The sequence below is a fragment of the Sorex araneus genome, chromosome 2 (assembly GCF_027595985.1).
Source record: "Sorex araneus isolate mSorAra2 chromosome 2, mSorAra2.pri, whole genome shotgun sequence".
In the NCBI taxonomy this organism is placed as follows: Eukaryota; Metazoa; Chordata; class Mammalia; order Eulipotyphla; family Soricidae; genus Sorex; species Sorex araneus.
Genome location: NC_073303.1, coordinates 335,045,832 through 335,067,941, shown reverse-complemented (window position 1 = coordinate 335,067,941; position 22,110 = coordinate 335,045,832). Strand labels below are relative to the sequence as shown.

Genomic DNA, 22,110 nt, shown 5'->3' with positions numbered 1-22,110 from the left:
CTCCCCTCTCTCCCTCCTCCCCCCCACTCCCCAAGCTTTCCAGGATTCTAAAGGCCACACAGGATTCCAGGGGCACATCCTTCCAGCCCCACCAGTGACTGACAGGTGCCCCTTGTCAGGTGGTCTTTGACCTCACTGAGGATCCATTTCCTGACCTGGGCTGCATTTTATCCTGCCCTCAGATGGGGGTGATGAGGACTGAAAGAAAGAGAATGAAGATGTGTGCAGATCAAAGAGGAAACCGTGTCTTGCATCTGCACGGTTTCAGGTGCAGCTACGTCCTGCTCAGGATAGGCTTCTGCTGTGCAGTGAACTAGCTCCCCTCTCCACCCAGCTGTTCTTCCCACCCCGTCAGGCATCATCTCCTCCAGAAAAAAAGCAGCAGCTCTCAGGTGGGCAATTTCTGCAGCACCCCGTGCAGCAGGCATGAGCCTAGCTGGGTGAATAATAAGTCCCAGTAGCTGCTGTTTGCTTTCTGGGTACTGGGCACTTTCCTAAAATCTGTGTTTATTCTCTCCTTTCACCCTTACACCACCACCAGGAGCTCTTGCTTGGATCCACTTATTTTGCAGAAAACAGATGCATGAAGAGAGATAAATCATTGTTTGAGGGGTTAAATCATTGAGAGGACACATCTTGTTAAGTCCTGAAGCCAAAGGCAAGCTCAGTAAGCCTGACTCCCACTCTTTGTACATACCAGGAGTTTTGTGCTCTGCCCTACTACCGGGATTTGGGAGACAGAATTAATGCACGTGATTCTGTTGAACTTAGGAACTTGCCTGGAAGAGAGCAGCCATGGAAAATGGGGTATTGAGAAGAGCACCTGGATTCTGGCTCTAGGTTTACCGTATACTCTACTTCCAGTTGCCAGAGTTTGGACACAGCAGTGACCTTTCCAAACCACAGACACTCTGCTCTGTAAGCTGTGACTAGTAACAGTTCTTATCTCACACGGTCACTGCGGACTTAGTAAGACAACCACTTAACGAACTTAGTCTGACACCAGCACATCCATGAACCACATTCACTGTGACTTCAGGCAAAGGAGGTCACTCTGCTGACTCAGGTAGTGCAAATCATTCCTTCGTCCTCAACCATGACTTTCACTCCCAGATTCCTTCAGTCTGAACTCTGTGTTCAATTTGTTAAGATGCTTCCACTCCCCCCAATAAGGAGCTGCATCTACTGTCAACCCCTCTTGGTGCTTTAGAATCCCCTGGAGACCCATATAAACCACTGCTCCCTGGACCCACCCACTTAAGAGCATCTGACTTAATTCGTGAGAATGCAACCTGAATTCAAAATTTAAAGCCAGGAGTTCCTTGTGCGCTACCAAGGTCAAGATCGATGGGGATGATGATCTGGTCAGGAGACGCAAGACGAGGGGAAGCCCCTCTCACCCCTCATCCTGGGGTCAACCACCATACCCTTGGGCTGAATTATCAGACAAGAAGACAGCTACAGATACTAGAATCACAAGTTAGGTTCTACTTGTTCCCTGGCTGCAAAAAATGACCAAGCTTTCAGCAAGATACAGAATCAAAAGTTAGAAAGAGAATGGCTCTGACATTTTGGAGTACTCCAACTACTGCTGACCCAGCAACTCCATGTCACAGGGGCATAGACCACCATGGGACCCCGTGATCTCGCACCAGCCTCCCTCCCCCTGCCCCTGGGTTTAACTCCTTCTAGGCGGATTTTCTCCCAGACAGTCCCCCATGGGGCAGCAAAGCCCAGTGTAAGGTTTCGATACTTACCTGGTCTCTGTTGAATGTCTTGGCCTTGGAAAACTTTGTTGAACCTTTGAGCAGCATCAGGAAAGGCGGTTTGTTTAAATCACAGCCTCCCAGTGACACCTCTCTCTTGGTAGATTTACTGACAAAATCTAAAACAGTGGGATTCTGTGACAACCTGGGCAGAAAGCAGGAAAGGAAGTGCTGTCACTTTGTGTCAGTGCCGTCCTCAGTGTCAGCAGACCACAGAGGAAGACGAGGGGTTTTAAAGATGCCCGTTCTGAGTCCTGCTCTCTGTGGAGGTTTCCATCTCCTGCCCAGCACTCTATCTAGAGGAGGAGGAGCGCATTGCCAACTAGAATATTCTATGAACAGCATATTCTTATCAGCATCCCCTGAAGCCCCAGCACTAGAGCGGCATTCCATAAAACACCAGCACCAACCACGCCCGAATAATCAGGGCTATCACTAAATCCAAATATATAGATACTTTCTTTGGAATGGGTGTCGCAGGGATATACAGAAATGGAATATGCAGAGAGGAGAGACACGGGCACTGAATAATCTATGATAATGTTGACTGAGTTGATTTCTTACTCGTCTGAGTAGAAAAGTCTTACAAGGCTGCTTTATCTCATGACTGTTGCTGAGTCTGGATGGTCACTTAGGCTGACCGAGGCTCACAGCCAGATGGGGACCTTGCTCTGCTTTGGGGAGGGTTTTACCTATGAGCTTGCAGAAAAGAGCACTGAAGCATTGGCATGACAGCCCTAGACTCAGTTTCCTCCAGAAAAAGTCATGTTGGCTGTGGTTCTCCTGTCTCCTGGCCCTGCCTCTCTCCATGTACACACATCCTTGGTCTTTAAAACTGGAAAGAGCCAATGCAATACCATGGCACAGTCTTGATTCGGAGACAAGATGCCAGGGCCAGTGTCTGAACGCTGACTTCATTAATCCTCTTGCCACCAGGGCAGCAGGACATACATGTCCTGAGTGGTGGCAGTTAATGAGTGCCACCTCAGAGAGGATGCTGGGTACATGGGTGGTGTGGGCGCCCCCTGAAGCCCAGGGGTCAAGGCATCCTCCATGAACCTGACCAGTGTAACACCCTCTGTCTGGACAGGCTGCCCCTTCCCCCCCAAGAAAGGACACGCACCTCTGGATCAAGACGTTGCTGATGCACCCCTCAAAGTCACTCCCGCCCAGACGCAGGGACTGCAGGGAGTTGGAGAAGCCCTGAAGCCTTTGGCTGCTTTTCAGGGGCTGGTCGTCAATGAGAAGCCGGAGCCTGGAAGAGGAGGAAGTGACACAGCCGTGAGAACCACGGGTCAGAGGGGCTTCCCCTGTGGCCAGCTTCTACTCTCTCCTCAGACTCAGTGCCTCTGAACTACACAACCTGGCAGACAGACTAGCTTTGAAAGTGCCTTTCCGTTCTTTTATGTTTTCTTCTCTTTATAGGCAGGCAGAGGATTGTTCCCAAGAGGGACTTGAAGGATCTGGGTACTCAGCCAACTGGGAGTGGGTGTGTGAGTGAGGGCCTGAGGGCATGGAGCTGTACAGGCCTGTGGCGGTGGGACCCAGAAGGGTCACCCAGCACTGACAGGGAGTGCAGGCTTTGGACCGGGGTCTTTTGCACACACCCTTGGCAGTTGCGCTTTACCCTGTGGCTCCATGTGCAATATATTTTAGCTCAGGATATTTCAAGTGTGTGGCTCTGTGGTTTGTGCCGTGTAACTGGACCCACACCTAACAAAGCTGCATCACTGAAAGAAGCAGAGCCTGCTGGCACCCCAGGAGCTTTATCCTGGGTTCCCTTGCCACCTTTAGCTTCCTCCCCTTGAGTGACTCCACTGAATCCACCTCTTATTTCTCCTCCACTTGACGAAATTCTGAGGAACAGCCTCATTTTCCCAGCTTTTGAACTTTGTGTAAATGAAATCAGAGGAACTGAAGCCCCTTTTTTTGGGTTTGTTTATATTTGGTTTTTGGACAATCCTTGATGTTGTTCAGGGCTTACTCCTGGCTTTGTGCTCAAGAATCACTCCCGGTGGAGCTTACGGGTCTATATGTAGTACCCAGGATTGAACCAGGATTGGGCATATGCAAAGCACATGCCTGAATCCCTGTATTTCCCTGTATTATTTCTCTGGACTCACATGTCTTTTTTTAAAAAATGTGTGTGTGTGTGTGTGTGTGTGTGTTGGGGAGAGGGCACATTTTACAGTGGCTCAGGGCTTACTCATGGCTTTGCACTCAGGGGTCTCTCCTGAAAGGGCTTAAGGGACTATATTTAATGCTGATGCTCAAATTTTGGTTGGCTCTGGGCAAGGCAAGCACCCTTCCCGCTATAACAGGGTCAGCCCCTGAAATCTTCTCCATCATGAGACTTATTTCACTCAGCATTCTGTAGTGAGGTTTGTCTACATTATTTTGATCACGTGTCTAATTTCCTTCTCATTGCTGCGTAGTGATAACTATATTTTAAATTCACTTAAATTTAGTCATCTATCCAACTGCACACACAATTATATTTTCATTCCGAACTTGAAAAGGAAACAGAAAGAAGGCCAAGACTTGTAAAACAGCATCAGCACCAAAACCAAACGTTTTTTCAAAAGACTTGAGAAAAATTCCATTAAACAGAGTAAAGAGCCAGCCGACTCACCCAGAGTTGTCGCTGATCACAGTCACATAGTGCAACAGCCCATCCATGTAGGTCTGCGGAGATTTGAGAAGTGGGCTGCTGCTGTCTCTGGTGCTCAGCTCGATGTGACCGTCTTCCAAGGTGACCTGCAGACTACTCGACTGAAACAAGCAAATGAGAGACCTGTCAATGCAAGACATTCATGTCTACAGTTCATGAGTCAATTACGACCTCACAATCAAAATGTATTTCCTTTCTATCATATTTTCTTGCTCTTTTGATCCAAAAATTGTATTTGTATATCTTATTTCTGCCTTGAGACCACACCCAGAGATGCTCAGGGATTACTCCTAACTCTGCACTTAAGAATTATGCCTGGCAGTGCTCATGGGACCATATGGGATACCAGGGATGGAACTTTGGTCAATCGCATGCAAGGCAATCACCCTCCTGCTGTACTACCTCTCTGGTCCCATGAATTTGAATATCTTGATTCCATGTTTATGAACATGAATCACTGTATCACTGTCATCCCATTGCTCATCGATTTGCTCGAGCGGGCACCAGTAACGTCTCCATTGTGAGACTTGTTACTGTTTTTGGCATATCAAATATGCCATGGGTAGCTTGCCAGGCTCTGCCGTGCGGGTGGGATACTGTTGGTAGCTTGCCGGACTCTCCGAGAGGGGTGGAGGAATCGAATCCAGGTCGGCCACATGCAAGGCGAACGCCCTACCACTGTGCTATCGCTCCAGCCCATGGACATGAATATCTGTGGCAAATTACTTTAACACTGATGAATTTATCAAGAGCATTTTATGGGTCTAAATACATGAATAATTAAATTTCTTGGTAAATTATAAAAAACAGATTATACTGCTGCAATGAACATAGGAGTGCAGATGGTGTTTCTGCCGTGTGTTTTTGGATCCCCAGGGTATATTCCTTGAAGTGATATTGCTGGGTCAAATAGGAGCTCAATTTCTAGTTTTTAAAAAAATGTCCATATTATTTTCCAAAAAGGCTGGATAAGTTGGCATTCCTATCAACAATAAAGGAGAGTCCCTTTCTCCCCACATCCGCACCAACACTGGTTGCTTTTGTACTTTTGGATGTGTGCCAATCTCTGTGGTTTGAGATGATATTCCATTGGTATTTTGAGATCAAAATCATCTCCCTGATGATTAATGATGAAGAGCACTTTTTCATGTGCCTTTCGGCCATTTGAATTTCTTGACTGTAGACTCCTTTATTTTAGTTGAACTGATTTTTTCCATTTGGTAGCATTGTCACCCAGACAGGAGAACGCTCATTGGTATGACTCAGCTAGCTCACAGAGGAGTTGAGGGAGATGTTCGACCTCTCAAGAGTTCACCACTGTCTGGAGTTGGTGGCATCTTTTTGCACAGCCAATTCTTTTGTCTGCTTTTGACCATTTTGTATCAAGTGTCTCTTTACACTTGGCAGAGGAAACAGTGTTGAGTGTCAAGAGTTAGGTCAACACAGTCTGCTTTGACAGAAGAGTCGCTCTCATAAATGGAATGTTGACATGTGCTTCATCGGGCTTAATCGTTAAAGAATAGAGCACTAACAGCCAATGAGCAGTCACATCCAGAAAGGAGAGGTGCTCTCATGCAGCCGCTGCCCCTTCGTTCAGCAGCTAGGAGATGCTTCTAGTGCAGACAGCCCTAAAGGAATAGACTCGGCAGAAGGAGAGGGACAGATACAGAGTGTCTGCATTCATTTGTGGTATAAAAAATACAAAGTAGGAGACTAATATCTATGGCCGGGGAAAATAGAGGCAAAGAGGACTGGTCAATGGTTGGGATCAACCACAAGTGTGTGTGGGGTAGAGGATAGATAAAATAGAGAAGAAATCAGTATGACAATAACAGCAGGAATGATCATGCTGGACAAGAACTGAATATTGAAAGTAGGTAAAAAGATATTGATACCCATTCATTATCTAATAACCTTCCAGCATCAATAATGAAAACCACAATGCCCAAAAGGAGAGAGAGAGAAAGAAAGAGAGAGAAAGAAAGAAAGAAAGAAAGAAAGAAAGAAAGAAAGAAAGAAAGAAAGAAAGAAAGAAAGAAAGAAAGAGAGAGAGAGGAAGAAAGAAAGAAAGAAAGAAAGAAAGAAAGAAAGAAAGAAAGAAAGAAAGAAAGAAAGAAAGAAAGAAAGAAAGAAAGAAAGAAAGAAAGAAAGAAAGAAAGAAAGAAAGAAGAAGAGAGACAGAGACAGAAAGAAGAAAAGCACTTGCCATGGACTAGGCTGGGGGGTGGGGGGTGGGGGTTGATGAAAGAGAAACTGGTGCTGGGAATTGTACACTGGTGGAGGGATGGGTGTTGGAATATTATATGACTGAAAATTAATTATAAACAGCTTTGTAAGTGTCTATCTCACAGTTATTCAATAAAAATGTTAAAAAATAAAGGAATAGACTTGGGAATGACAGTGTGGTATGTCTGTTTTAAAACCTCATTCATTCCACAAGAGAATTTATAGCATTATTTGACTTCTATGCTTACAGAACCATGTTAACCAAATGCTCTCAAGTTATAGTGAATATATTTTCTTACTAAAGGGAATTTTTGTGGCTCTGATGTACAAAAAAAGGGAGAAAATGAACTTAATTTCTCCCAGTCACCAGATATAAATATTGTCAAACTAGTTACTGCTGCTATAAATATAGACAAATTCAATTCTATAAACTATAATGTACTCTCTAAACGTGACTTCCTTAAGGGCCTACTTTAGGAGGGTGAGAAATTTTCCACCACTGGAATAATATACTGTTCTGTTTACCATGTGCTGATAAGTGCCCAATAAATTCACCTCTGAAATATCTCTATTGTTTTTGGCATCAAACTTTGAGTCCAGCTTAAATCACGCTTAACATTTATGCAATGGTTCAGACGTACCCTTGTTTGGTGATTTAACAAAACGCCACTGGGTTGAAAGGTCTGAAATCCGAAGGAGGCCTGGTAGTAGTTGGGCAATGGGTAGTCCAGATTGGTGAAACTCAGTTGGCCTCCCCTGGAGAATGAGGCAGATCGCACGAGCTGCAACACAAACATGGAATAAACACCTGGCATTGTTCATGGTTGTGATCTGCAATAATACCTCATGGCTGTAATCTGGTACTTCACCCTGTGCCCATTCACCTCAACAGATTCAAGTAGCCTCAGAAGTCAGAAAGAGAGGGGCAGCCATAGAGTGATTGCACTCATTTGTGGAATATAAAATAACATAATATGAGCCTAACACTCAAGGACAGTAAAGACAAGGGCCAGGAAGATTTCTCCATGGTTGGAGCAATGAGCTGGCGAAGAAGGCAGCTGGGATAGAGAAGGGATCACTAAGTCAACGATGATTGGAGGGATCACTCAGGAAGGAGATATGTGCTGAAAGTAGACAAAGGACTAAATATGATGGCTTCTCAGTATCTTTATTGCAGATTAAAATGTCCCAAAGTAGAGAGAGAGAGTAAGAAGGAAATTGTCTGCCATAGAGACAGGGGATAGGATGGGGTGGGAGTGGAGGGAGGGATACTTGAGAACATTGGTGGTGGAAAATGTACACTGGTGGAGTGATGAGTATTCAATCATTGTATGACTTAAATTCGATCATTAAAGTTTTGTATCTCATGGTGATTCAATTTAAAAAATAAAGTATCCTCAGAAGAAACAGTTTGCTTTTCTGCATGATAATTTACCAAATATCTGTTAGGTTATAGATAATAGATATAGATATAGATATATAGATAGATGCTATGCCTACTTCCCAATATACTTCATAAGCAAATGTAAAGAGGGTTGGAAACTTATAAGTACACAGCGAGTGTACATTAGGTAGTTCACTACAACACTTTGTCTAGTGGAAAGTCAAAAGTTGACATGGTAATTAATAAACACCCAGGATGGACTGGCTTGGTAAGGTTTTGAATCATATATTACCTGCCAGTCTTCTGAGCATTTTTTGGTTACTCCCACAGTATCATTCAATCTCACAACACCACTTGTTTTCTTCAGATTTTTCATGCAGCCCCGGAATGCAGGTGTGGAGATATTGAATCTGATCGGGGGAGACAAAAACAGGGAAGAGATATCCCACGTCAGGCACGCCTGTGAATTGGGCTGGAACAGTGCTTTCTATCACTCTGCACCAAGGAACACGGGGGGCAGGGGGGCTTGCAGTTATCTGTCCTCACAGGCTTTCTATGATGCTATTTTGGGATTCTGGGAAAATCTATGATTCTGCACTCTTAGCGTTAGAAACGACTTCCACAGTGTTGACAGAGGAATGACTGGTGTTCCTAAGTATAAAACCACAGAACACACACAAGGTAGTCAAGGTAAATAGGAAGCATATCAATAAGTTAATTTACTATGAATATTATATACATATATAAATCACTGACATAAATGGGTAAGGAATACTCTGAAACAAATTTTGCCCTTTTTTTTGGTTTGTACGAGTGGGTGTGATGTGGTTCTGGTAGGGAAGGGGCAGGTGGTGCCTGGGCTTGAACTCAGGGATCTGCCCATGTCAGGGCTCGTGCTCTAAAATATCCCTGTTTTCTCTGTCCACTTTTAAGGCAAGCACTGTAAACTCAGGAGAAATAGAGGTAACCTTTTGGTCCTACACACTGATGAGACACGTGACTTGGTATTTAGTTGTTAATGACGCAAAGTATGATTGGGGCTCAGCTACTGCATCTGCCACCTTCCAAGTGTCCAACCTGGGCAAGGAGGAATGGTGGTGACTCACCACAAGGAAGCAGGATGTGTGCCTGCACCCACACATTGTGGTGACCCCAATGCTTTGGAGTTTTCTCTGAGAGGCAAAGTGTGGCACTAGAGCTGTGAGTCTCAATCTTTCCCTGACTGACCCCTTCTGGCCATGTTACCTCCCTGTGTCCCACATCCTGCCAGAAAGTTCCCTTATTTATGGTCCCCTACTTGCACAAATTTCACCTGTTGTGCCTTGGAATATCTGGGGCCCACAGGTGACCACTGGGATCCACTGCCCTGAAGTATGGGCTCCATAGTCTATCTGTGGTCAGTTGTCATCTATGCAAGTTAACTTTTCTGCTCCTGTTGCCTCCCTTATCCAAAGAAACTATGTAAGTCTGTTTCATAGGTCTGCTTGCGAATTTCAATGACTAATATGGGTAAGACAATTGAATGGTGCCTGGGATAGAGCAAGTACTTCATGCGAGGCTCCAGGGTCAGTAACTAACCCCAGACTAGTGGAATCATTTCAACAAGGACTTCAAAGTAGCTCTTTCTACTGCCTTTGTATTTCTTGTTTGATTTGACTTTTACATCTGTCTGGTATTGAAGTCACATGAAACATAAAGACACATAGACTGATTCTTACTGGAGAAAATATTTGTGGATCCTTTTTATTTTCCTAAGGGCCACAGGCAGCAGTGCTGGGCACCCAGGGTCCCTCATGGCAGAGCCAGGTCCTCATGTTCAGTGGAATTCAGGGGCCAATGAGGCTACACCTAGGGGTACTAGGGAAGTAATGGAGGGATGTTGGGAATTGTACTCAGGGCCTCACATACTCTAGGTATATCCTCTACCACTTGAACCATCTTTCTATGATGCCCCCCAGCCTCACCCCCAATATTTGTGCTCAAATGATGGCTTGGAAAAATGCAAAGTTGCATTCATTCTAAATCTCTAAGACAGCATTTCTCTCTTCTAAATGGAAAGGTGTTTGTATTCATTTTTTTGTCCAATTCATTAAAAACAGTTCATATGCAGTTCCTAATCAAGTTTAATTACAGAAGAAAAGAATCTTCATTGATACATAGCACGAGCTTGGCTATGTTATAAAAATAACTTGCTGCCTCCTGAGAAGAAAGGTCACAATAATTCCTAGAGTATAGGATAACATTGGTTTGTCCTTTCTGCCTTGCCACAGGGAGCTTAGGGTTATCAGGTTACTCCCATCACAGTGCTCCCATTTCTCTGTGTTTATTTGTAAACTCTTTCTTTGTGCTCTGCTTTCCCAACCGGTGAATCACCTTTATCTTCTAATCAGACTCTGTTAACAGCTTGTAAATATTGCTTTTCTCTTCTCCTTAAGTCCTTTGCATAGTTGATTCAGAGCAATGTCTTTTTTGCATAGATACAGGAAGACAGTTAATGCTATGCTTTTGTAACTTGGGAGTTAATTGTCTCTGAGGGATATTCACTCCTGGGCATCTGTTCTCTCAACTTAAGCCTTAGTTGCCCTTACTTCCTAGCTCCCCAAAAGCAGGGTCCCGACAAAGGAATGGATGGACCCAGGGCAAGCTGTGAGCTATCCTGGCATCAAAATGGACCAGGCCAAAGTGCCATAATACTTAACTATAAGTTAAGAGCATGGTCATGGACAAATTCTGTCATGATCCAAAAAAGTAACAGCTGGATTAGAACCCTCCTAGGGTTAGGAAAGATTCATCTGGCCTGAGCACTGTAGTCTGAGATCTATAGCGAGATGTCTCCAGGAGAGCCACCCTACAAGCTTAATGTATCTCTTACTGTGTCCATACAAAATAACTAATATTAAGAAGTAGAACTAATATGTTAATTTAGTTATTGGACTAAGGAGAGGAGAAACACTCGTAAGTAGTATTTTGCCCTTGAACGGAAGAAGGGATTTTATATGTTAACTGTGCTACCAGACAGGGTGTGGTGGCTACCCCCAATGTGGAGAGATGGTGAGAGACTAGGGAGAGACCAGGCTGCAAGATGGAGCACGGAGAGATGAATGGGAGAGACAGGAGACGGGGATGAGGGGCAATGTGAGACTGGAATGGGGAGCTTAGTGAGACTGGAACAGATGTGTGGAGAGAAGGGAATAAATGGCAGCTGATAACCAATCACCTTGATCCTAGTTTATTCCTTTGTCCACCCATTGTGGCATTGGCTGTCCTGAGTGGGTAAGTGGCCCAAGACCACCAAACGCAGGTGGTGAAAGAGAGCCGTGGGTCCCCTAGCCGCATGGAGGTTACACACTATAGTTTGTCTCTCTATACATCATTTACATCATTGACATCTACTCATTCTTGGGCTTCAACTTGTTTCCAATGATTTTCAACCAAAGTCCTCACACCAGAGTTGATCCACAGGCATGAGAAGGTGGAAGACTAAGGGATGTGCACCACCACCCTCTGGTCCTTTCCATTAAGAGCAGGCTGGGGAAAGAAGTGGCAGATAAGAATGGGGTGCTCATGGATGGAGAGTACCTGTTTTGTGTCAGGGTTCTTTTGTTCTTATAATAACCATCTCAGGCTTATGATTGTCGAGCTCATACTGCTGCAATTATGAAACCAGGTACTTGGCTTACTCCTTTGCTCATTCTAAAGCCTCATGTCCACCTTCCAGAGAGGAATCTGCTCTGCCCATGTTAGGGATGCAGCAAGGAGGCCGCGAAGGGTGGGTGACCTGCCTAAAGTCATGCTGCTGGGAAATAATAGCTCCAGGAGTTGGTGTGTGAGAGAAGCTAGAGGGACTTGAGACCCCTGCTAAGAATGTTTACACTGGAATGAGTCTGACTCTCTGCCCCAGCACAGATACGAGGATGAAAGAGACCACTTTTTTTTTTCTTTTTGGTTCACACCTGCAATGCACAGGGGTTACTCCTGCTCTGCACTCAGGAATTACTCCTGGCAGTGCTCAGGGGACCATATGAGATGCTGGGAATCGAACCTGGGTTGGCCACGTGCAAGGCAAATGCCCTACTTGCTGTGCTATCACTCCAGCCCCAAGAGACCACTTTCTTGGTGCCTTCCAATGCTTCAGATTCTGTCCCTGGGCCCTCAGTGTCTGAGTCCCCCATCCTGGCATTCTTCATGCACTGCTCTTTCTTCCTCTACACTAGAGTATCTTTCCTATTTATCACTACTCCAAACTCCTGCCACACAACCAGCTGTCATGAGACACTATGAGTCCATGTGGGATGACCTGCTGAGAACTTCAGGGTATACAGTTGTGTGGGTTCCCTTAAGTTCCTCTACTTAATGCCATTCAGTGGAACAAAATTAACATGATTAAACATTCACAACTAGCTAAAGTGCTAGTACACAACATGGTTAAATTGCTATCAATATGTATGGCACGACTAAGATAACCTCTTTGGTTCTCAATTTCTTCATTAAAATGAAGTCTTCATTAAAATTAAAAGCCATAATCTGCCGACTTTTTTCCAGTTCAAATAATCTTGGAATAAAGATATTCACTTCTCAACAATAGTGCCAAGCTTTCTATGCACCCATGTCTGCTGGGTCAATTTTCAAACAAAGATTAGTGCTTTCGTATTAAGGTGGGAACCAATGTCTACATGTATAAGGGCTCCAGGACAAAGATTACCTTCATCGGGCACCCAGAATCACACCTAGCACTTCTTTAAGCTGGGTTACAAATGAGAAGGACTGGAGCGAGAGCACAGCAGGTAGGGCGTGTACCTTGCATGCAGCCGACTCGGGTTCGATTTCTCTGCTCCTCTCGGAGAGCCAGGCAAGGTACCGAGAGTATCCCGCTCGCACAGCAGAGCCTGGCAAGCTACCCATGGCATATTTTATATGCCAAAAACAGTAACAAGTCTCACAATAGATACATTACTGGTGCCCACTCGAGCAAATTGATGAACAACAGTGCTACAGTGCTACAAATAAGAAAATGTGTTAACTAGCCTAAGCTCTCCTACAGAAGCAATTATAATCAAATGTCTTGGGAGTGTTTTGAGATTCCACATGAGGCTGCACTAACCCACAGGGGAGTCTTCTTTCCACACATCATCTTCCTTCTAAAAGCCTTTTTTGGAAGATACAAATCCACCAAATGTAAAAGCTATTTTTGCAGACATTGCCAAAGAGGTGATTTTTTACTCTGCATGCAGATGAAACTGTACTTCCTTTCAAACAGACTTCATTTGTTCATGTACTCATTAATCCAAGAAACAGCTGTGCCCTTATCCCATTGGGTGATGGCCTGGAGGAGGCCAGGGAATACAGATATGGCTTCCCTTCCTAGAGATGCTCCCGAAGGCAGTGAGCCCAGTGCTGCCTGCCAGGCCCGGGTCTGCCTGTTGTGCCACTCTCCTCCCTCCCAGGCAGCCCTTCAGGACCCCAGGGCCACCCACAGCCTCCATTGCTCACAGCAGCGCTGTCAGCACCAATAGTTTCCTCGTGCTTTCTTTCCTCTCCAAATGACAGTGGGGGTGGCCTGCCGTTCTCTCCTTCCACATGGCCAGTGCCAGTATCCTGCATTAGGGTCTATTTCATTCTGCCGACTAGTACAGCTAATATTGAAAAAGTAACCTCCTAGTGGCGTGGGGGTTGTTGCTGACATTAAAATAGGTAGACTAACCCAGTGGAATAATGGATTCTACCAGGGGCAATCCGCTTCTTCTTTACTTTAGAAACCACGTGCTCTTACCTTTCCCTGAGAGCAATTGGAATTCCTCCCAGATAGTAAGTGCTGAAATCAAATATATCAGCTTCAATTTTAATGTTTTGGGTATTCACATTTATCCACATAAGTTTTTGGACTTTGCCAATTTTGATGAGAATCTGAAATAAATGAAAGAGGAGTCAGCATGTCATGGTCAGGAAAAGCTTCTGGGCCACATATCTAGGTTATTACATATCCTTCAGATTCATTTACATACAGACCAGGAAGACTCTGAACCATCGTGCTTTTGGATAAAAGTACAATATAAGGGTGGAGAAATAGTTCAATGTGCTAGAGCAAATACTCTGCATGTAGGGGACCTGGGTTTGATCCCCAGCACCATATGGTCCTCTGAGCACTGTCAGGAGAGACCCTCAAGCTATGACCCAGGAGTAGCCTTTGAGAACCACGAAGTATGGCCCCCAAACAAAAACAAAGCATACATTTATACACATATCATTTTAGTAGAAATGTTTGCACTTGAAATTACCATTATATAATTCATATATATGCCTTATGCCCAAATTATCTAATTGATTAATTAATCTGTATGTGTGGGGATTCGATCACATCTGCTCAGGGCTTATTTCTAACAGGGTTGGGGGACCATAGGTGGTGCTGGGGATCAAACCCAGGTTAATGATATGCAAAATTGTAAGATAAGATAAGCATCTTATCTGTTATACTATCTTTCCATTTCTTTTATCTTTTACTGAGAAACATAGGTTTTCAAGATTGTAAATGTTTTTTTTGCTTTAGGGTAACAATTTTACCCCACTAACTACCAAAGTGCCTCTAGCCCTCCACCACTGTTCCACTGAGCCCCTCCAATTCCCCCTGTTCCCCTTCTGGGTAACCTCAGTTCTGTGGTCAGAGTTGAAGGGTTACTTTTACTGGGAACCAAATGCTCAAAGTATAAAATGTTATCTCACTGTTATCTAGTAATAGTGTTTGGAGCCCATTTGAAAGGGCATTTAACAGTCAGAAACAGATTGCAAGGCTATACCGAATGATCTTTCCCATCATTTATGATGTCTTTGAATCCTCTCTCTTCAGGCAAGTCTGAATTCAGTTTGTACCGCACCACGAGAACACCATCTTCTATATTTAGAGAGATGAAGCGATCCTAGAGCACAGAAATAACGCCGGTTAGCAAAAGGTTCCACTGAAGCAAGACTGGTGTCTTGGAACTCATGGTTACCCTCAGCCTCGGCCACCTCTTCAGTTAAAAGGGACTACAGTGCTGAAATGTTCAATATCTGGGACAGTTAAAATTGCTAAATACAATACATTAAACTTCATGTCCTGTAGCTGACACAGCTGAAATAAATTATTTCATTATAGCCTATAATCAGTATTTGAAAAATAACACTGCCATCTTTCAGAGAAAGGCATGGCATATTGCTATTTTTAGAGAAAAGGCATAGTCCTACTTAAACTCTGATGTTTCCCACTATTGGCTTCCTGGCACAGTCTGATGTCTGTCTCCTGCTGTTCAACCTGATATTTGAGTCCGGAGACTCGCTTGGGGAACCTGCATAGAATCCTCCTCCCAACCATCTCTCTCCGTCACTATCACACTCACTAGCCCCAATTCAGGGGAGCCCATGAATTTGCTTGCATGGATCACAGGTACCTCAAATGCAGAATCTCAAATAGAACTTCAGGGTCTTATTCCTCCAGCCAGCTGACCTGCCTCTTTCCACACCTCCTCTCTGCTCTCGCCTTTCTCACTCCCTCACTTTGAGTCACCTTGTTAAGTAAGTCACAACCCTAAGAGAAACCATTCTTGAGATTTCCTTCCCTCTTCCATCCCACCAGTTCTAGTCAGGCCATTATTTCTTCATCTCTCCTATGTCATGCCACTACTTCTTCAGCTGAGTGGCACATTAACTCACTGTCCTCCATTGTCCATCTTTGTCTTGCTTAAATCCACTTCTACTCCCAGCCAAAGTGGTCTTAGGAAAAGGCAGGTGCAACCCCCCCCCCTCCTCATCCTTTTATCTGAACACTCTTCTTTGTTACACATTCACATTTCACCTCAGACTTTCTTCTACACTACTCATCACCATTGTCATAAGCTCATTAATGGACAATGCTTTACTTTTATTCTTCCCCACCAAAATAGGAAGCCTTGAAGGGCTGGCAACATGTGGTATCTCCCAAGTGGAAAGTATCATGGTTTTTAATCCTGTTATGACTGAGGATGGGAACTGATCTCGGAACCAGTTGTTGAGAATCACCCATGAAAGGTACACGCTTAAACCAGCCATTTACTTTTGGAAAAATGTGCTCAGTAACATCTACGGAGGGACTGAGGTTTGCTCTTAAACAATTCCCTACTGACAAAAGGCTCATGTCTCCGAGAATTTGCCAGAAACCAATCTAAAAGGAAAAACCAGTCCTTGCCTGGGTCCAATGCCTCGGTCTTGAAAAGGGCATCACATTCAAAAACAAAGGAACAGCTTTACTGCCTGAGAGTAAGAGCCATCCTACTTAGCAGGACACTGGATGTATTTTCTTTTATCTGCTTGCTCAGGAAATTTCATGTGTTTTCTTCTAATATTAGCAGGACTTACCCTTAGTCCCTAAGAACTTCAAATCAAGGTCTCAAGTTGACCTGCTTTTGAAAAACAGTCGCCTTTCCCAGACAAAGTCACAGGTGCAGTGTGACTCATCCCTCCATATTTTTCAGGCAGCCTGAGACCTTACCAACCCATCAAAACTAACTCAGCCTTGGAAACAGTCTGGAAGACCCTGATCTAAACAAATTGCCCCCCAAGAGGGGAACTGAACCAGGTGGGAGGGTCTGGTAAAATCTCACACTCATATCATTTTCATAATCTAAGATCTGAGAGCCCATGGACTGATCCACCTTCCTCCTGGAGCACTACCTATGGAGTAACCACAGACACCCCGTTCTTGAATTCTGTCAACCCCTGGACCTCCTACCAGCGATGGACTAATGATCCCTTGCAGAGTGACACTAGACTTTTCTAAGCTCATATACATAAGGGGTCTCTGTGCTTGGAAATAGGATTCTGTGTTTTGGGAAGACAAGGGCCAGGCTGATAAAGATGCAATGCCACAGGACTTGGACAGAGTGAGCCCAAGAAACAGAGTGGATCAAACAGCCTTGCTCTCAGAAATTCCAGGAGTCTTCATGGGCTTTGGGGCAGAACATTTAGATTTTAAGACAATCAATAGTTTTTGAAGAGTAAAATATGACCATGACAACAGGGAGAAAAAGTGGGAGGTGGCATGTTCTCAAATATCTGGGTACTTGTTTCATGAAGACAAATATTCATTCCCATGGCCAAAGAAAATAAAATTGAAACAAGGGAAGAATGTAAGTAACCTTTGCAACTAGTTTTTCAGTCCTTGTTAGTTGTTTTTTTTTAAATCAAGTATCCCTTACATTATTGAACCGAGTGGACATTTGGATGCTTCTTACAGATTACCTGGTTCTCTGCAAAGAACAGCAACCCTCTGTCCACGGTGGTCTGAATAGTCTGTCCGAAGGTTGGGAAAGGATGATTTGGTTGAGTTGGAACTCGAGCATAACCTGTACCTTCAAAATAATTTTTGTCTGACTCTTCCTTTCTCCTGCCAAGATCAATCATTGTAAGTTAGAACATTGCAGCAAAGAACTGCCACATGAATGACAGATAATTAACATGAGATTCTATGTGAAATTTAAAAAAATCATATACTATATATGCAGTACATTTGTCATGATTTTATTAAAGAGGAAGAAACATATTAAACATGTCAAAACAGCTAGCTATTTTGCTTGGAAAGACTACTTCACTCTATGATATTCAAACTTCAATTATAAAAAGATATTATTCAAGAAACCAGGGATGTGGCTTCGTGGTAGAACTCACAGTTGAGCACCCAGCTTGTATGTGTGAGGCCTTAGGTTTGATCACTGGCACTTCAAAAAAGAAAAACAATATTCTTCAAGCAAACCTCCAGGTTGCTTCTGGCTCCATAGAGGACCCCAGTGTTTCAAAAAGTAGCACCATGTGGCAAAGTCTTCTTGCAAAGTAACTTCTAAACATCTAAAATGTCTAAAGGCCAGACCCATACTAGAATGCAAAACATTGTACTATACAAAGTGAGCCACACAAACTGTGAAATTGAAATCACAGTCTGTTCTATGAAAGCACAAAAACGGCTAATTTTTCTTCAAGATGGAAGCTACAAACAGAGAAAAGCTATTTATACCATCCTGTGGCAAGTCCACCACTACTACATTAGACTACCTCCTTGCTAACTCCCAGCTATTTTAACCATACTTTGTCTCTATTTGAGTAGGCGTTATTATAGCCAATATCAGTGAACTAGTAAAAAAAGTCTTTTTTCCCCTTTCCTTTTTCTTGATTGAGTAGTCAGTGAATAACCTGTGGAAAGTTTATTTTAATGAAAGGGGTGACTGCAATCTAGAGCAGAAAGAATAAAAAAGAAAAAAATAACAGCAAGTCATTTGCCCCCTTAGTGAGTGATCTGGTCTCATTAAATTCACCAGCTGAAATAAAATATCAGGGCAGATTGTTTGCTTAAAGAGTTGGAATAGAATTTAAGAAGGCTCTTTGGCCTTGGGGAAGATGCAGAGAAACAACAACAAACATAGGAGTGTTGATTGAGTTCATGTGACTAAAAGAACAAGAAAAGATAAGATAACCCAGGCCATTTCCAAGGTACCAGCTCTTTCCTCCATATTCATGAATAGTTCAATCACTTTAGAAGGAAATGCTTTCCATTTGGCTTGAGTTCCGCTTTATAAAGGTTTCAGGTGTTATCATGTGTTCAATAGATTATCTCCAGATAAAAGATGGTCATCTCTTTTTGAAATGGGACTTATTTAGTGGTGTTCCTGTAACCTTTTTCTTAAATATAAATGCTTAGTACAGAAGAAGGACAAGGAGGAGGAGGAGGAGGAAGATGTGGAGAAGGCGGAGGAGGAGGAGGAGGTGAAAGAGGAGGAGGAGAAGGAGAAGGAGAAGGAGAAGAAGAAAGAAGAAGGAGAAGGAGAAAGAGGAGGAGAGGGAGGAGGAGAAGGAGGAGGAGGAGGAGGAGGAGGAGAAGGACAAAGTGGAGGAGGAGGAGGAGCAGGAGAAAGAGGAGGAGGAGGAGCAGGAGAAGGAGGAGGAAGAGGAGGAAAAGAAAAAGACAATATTCAAGGTCCTTTCTGCGAATGTCTACTTAGGAATCTAAGACCTAAAAGCTGAAGATCTCAAATATATTAAATTAATAATTTGGACCAGGGAAATAGTACGGCAGATCAATCTGCCATACCACACAACCCCCTGAGTCTTGCTGGGTATAGTTCTAATGATCTCTGAGATCATGATCTCATGAGACACCTTTGGCACCTGGTGTCCCCTGAGCATTGCGGGGGCAGCCTGTGTTATCCAGGGCACCACAAGGCCTGTGTGGCGGCACTTCCTTGGACCTGTGCATCAAACTGCTGCCCTCGATGGCCAGGAATCACCAGGAGTGGATCTGGGTCCCCCAACTAATTGCTCAGAAGGCCTCTGTCAAGATAAATTATTAATTTAAAGCAAAATTTTATATTCTGTCCTATATTGGAATATTCCAAAACTTTTTAACTATAGGGAGGGTCAGGACTTTGAAACAGCAGTTTTCAGGAAGCTCAAATATTCAAGTTCCTGGAAAACCAGGTACCCCTACCCATAGACCACTGAAATTTACAGTTAATGCATAATTTGGGGCCTAAATAAGTCATTACCTTATACTGTGCAAATCATTTTATAGTAGAAGGCACAAAAAAACTTAAGAATAATTTTAAACCAAGAATTTGATTTAAAAAAAAAACACGATATATACAAATGAGGAAATAATGGCCATAATTATAATTAAGAGGATGACTAATAGAGTTGTGCCCAAGCATAATTTAAGAACCTGTCCCCCAAAGCAACAAACAGCATCAACAACATCTAACCAACTTATTATATGTAATATACCTACAGGTCACCAAAATCACAGTGACAGAAACACTTGTTTCCAGGTTTTATTTACCGTCTACAGGGCTCCACTTCAGTTGTGTTGAGATTGAATGCTGACTTGAAATTGTACAAACTGATCACATTTTCATTTAGGTCATCTAGTTCAATACAACCTTTGTATGGAGGGAATCTTATTCTACTGGGAAGCTGAAAAACAAACAAATAAGTCTTCCACTAACTGAACAGAGGATAACGAGCAGGTTGACCAGAAAGCAGGTGGTCAACCAATTAAAATATATTATTTTTATCCATCAATGTGCAATAGGGCTTAAGGATATAGACTCAAACCCAGCCTAATGTCCTAACTACTAATTATCAGCTTTCCTCATCTGTGAAATGGAAATGTTCATTTTGCTTATTTTTAATTTATATACTTAAGCCAAATGACTGCACTAAAGAGGTGCTCTACAAATGTTAACTATTGTTATGAGATATGCCTCAAGAATCACTGTATCACTGTCATCCCGTTGTTCATCAATTTACTCGAGCGGGCACCAGTAATGTCTCCATTGTGAGACTTGTTGTTACTGTTTTTGGCATATAGATTATGCCACAGGTAGCTTGCCAAGTTCTGCCATGCGGGTGGGATACTTTCCTTAGCTTGCCGGGCTCATGCCTCAAGAATACACAGTTAAATGCATTTTATTTCTGGCTAATAGGCAAGAGCATTTTAACATATTTAAATTTATGTATTTTCACTCAGCAAAATAACATTCATACTTACTCTAAAATCAGGTGGGTAACCTCCAACATAAAATACAACATTTTCAGGATCCAGATTCAGGAGTGTTTTGCTGTTTCCACTCTCCATTTCATAGAATTGCGGAATTTCCAATTTACTGGATGTGGCTTTTTTGGTGTAATTAAGCCTTGCAAACTGGTAAATTCTGTTTAAACATAAATTGGATAAGAAAGTTATGTAGAGGCATGAACTTGAAACAGTGGGGAGCGTGAACAGTCTCGGGCGGGGGCGATACTGGTTCGCGCTCCATGGAGATGTGACCCAGGTGGCCACACGTTTGTGTGGCCACTTTGCTGCTGATTGACCACGATCCGGAGGCCAGCTAGGCTACTTTTGGTATGAGTAACTGCTTGCAGCAATATCTCTAGACTGTGAACTAAGCCATAGCCCCATGCTGCCCCAGGAAGGGAAATGATGCAATTTCTAACATAAATCTCCCTGGATTTACTTACTAAAATACTAAAATACAGAAATCCTAAACCATGCAGCCATAATAGTGGCCGTGCGACTTCATATGTCTTCATTCTCAGCAATGGAAAACTAATTATCAAAATGCTTCCTTGTGCAGGACTGTTTTTTTTTTTTTTGGAAACTCCAACAACAATATTGAGTTTTGTGTTGAAATATGGAATGTAATCAAGGTAAAGAGAAAATGAAGTGAAATTTATCAGCTACGCAGGCGGGAGTGGGGGGTGGGGGGGTGAGAGGTATACTGGGGTTTTTGGTGGTGGAATATGGGCACTGGTGAAGGGACGAGTGTTCAAGCATTGTATAACTGAGACATAAGCCTGAAAACTTTGTAACTTTCCACATGGTAATTCAATAAAATAAATAAATTTTAAAAAATTTTTTAAAAGGAAAGTTATGTAAAAAACTATTAAAAATTATATGAAATATATTTTTCATATATTATATGGAAAAATCGAAGCCAAGATACATAATGGAAGTTCCGTAGGCATGGTTAGATTAGCAAAGAGCAACAGTTGGGGCTGCAGAAATAGAATGGGGGCAAGGTGACTTGGATATAGCTGACCTTGGTTTGACACCTAGCAACAGAAATGGTCCCCCAAGCACTACCAGAGGTCACTCCTGAGCACAGAGTCAGGAATAATCCCTCCAAGCACTGCAGCTCTAATCACAAAACAAAGCAGAAAACAAAGAGCACCAGTCAATATAATCCGTACCTCTGAAATTTCACTCGGTCCATAACCGCCTCCTGGGTTTCGCTCCTGGTTAAGATCTGGTCCACCTGGAGTTCAGCCTCATGATCTCCCAGGTTGTAGATGCATGTGAGTTGGCCCCTGATAACTGCCATGCCAATGTAGTCCCTGGAGGACTGGAGACACGAAGCCCACCTTAGAATACCTCACACACTTCTCTCAAACTCTCATCCCATAGGAGTATGCTTCTAATGACTAAAGAGTTTAATGTCAAGAAGACTCAGGCAGACAGAATAAATGAGGTGAATCCTTGTATAGAGTATTATAGATAGAGCATATAATTA

At 43.3% G+C, this 22,110-nt stretch overlaps 1 protein-coding gene across 1 annotated transcript in view; it reads right to left on the bottom strand.

The window, feature by feature from the left end:
- LAMA3 (laminin subunit alpha 3) overlaps positions 1 to 22,110 on the bottom strand; it is a 264,171-nt gene that overhangs the window by 18,510 nt on the left and 223,551 nt on the right. The window contains exons 57-67 of the mRNA XM_055129258.1: positions 21,791 to 21,942; positions 20,589 to 20,751; positions 19,878 to 20,011; positions 17,294 to 17,438; positions 14,839 to 14,958; positions 13,818 to 13,951; positions 8,340 to 8,457; positions 7,305 to 7,445; positions 4,399 to 4,538; positions 2,890 to 3,021; positions 1,758 to 1,911 (exon numbers count right to left, since the gene is read on the bottom strand). Coding sequence (XP_054985233.1) covers positions 1,758 to 1,911; positions 2,890 to 3,021; positions 4,399 to 4,538; positions 7,305 to 7,445; positions 8,340 to 8,457; positions 13,818 to 13,951; positions 14,839 to 14,958; positions 17,294 to 17,438; positions 19,878 to 20,011; positions 20,589 to 20,751; positions 21,791 to 21,942 — 1,533 coding nt within the window. The remainder of the gene's footprint in view (positions 1 to 1,757; positions 1,912 to 2,889; positions 3,022 to 4,398; positions 4,539 to 7,304; positions 7,446 to 8,339; positions 8,458 to 13,817; positions 13,952 to 14,838; positions 14,959 to 17,293; positions 17,439 to 19,877; positions 20,012 to 20,588; positions 20,752 to 21,790; positions 21,943 to 22,110) is intronic.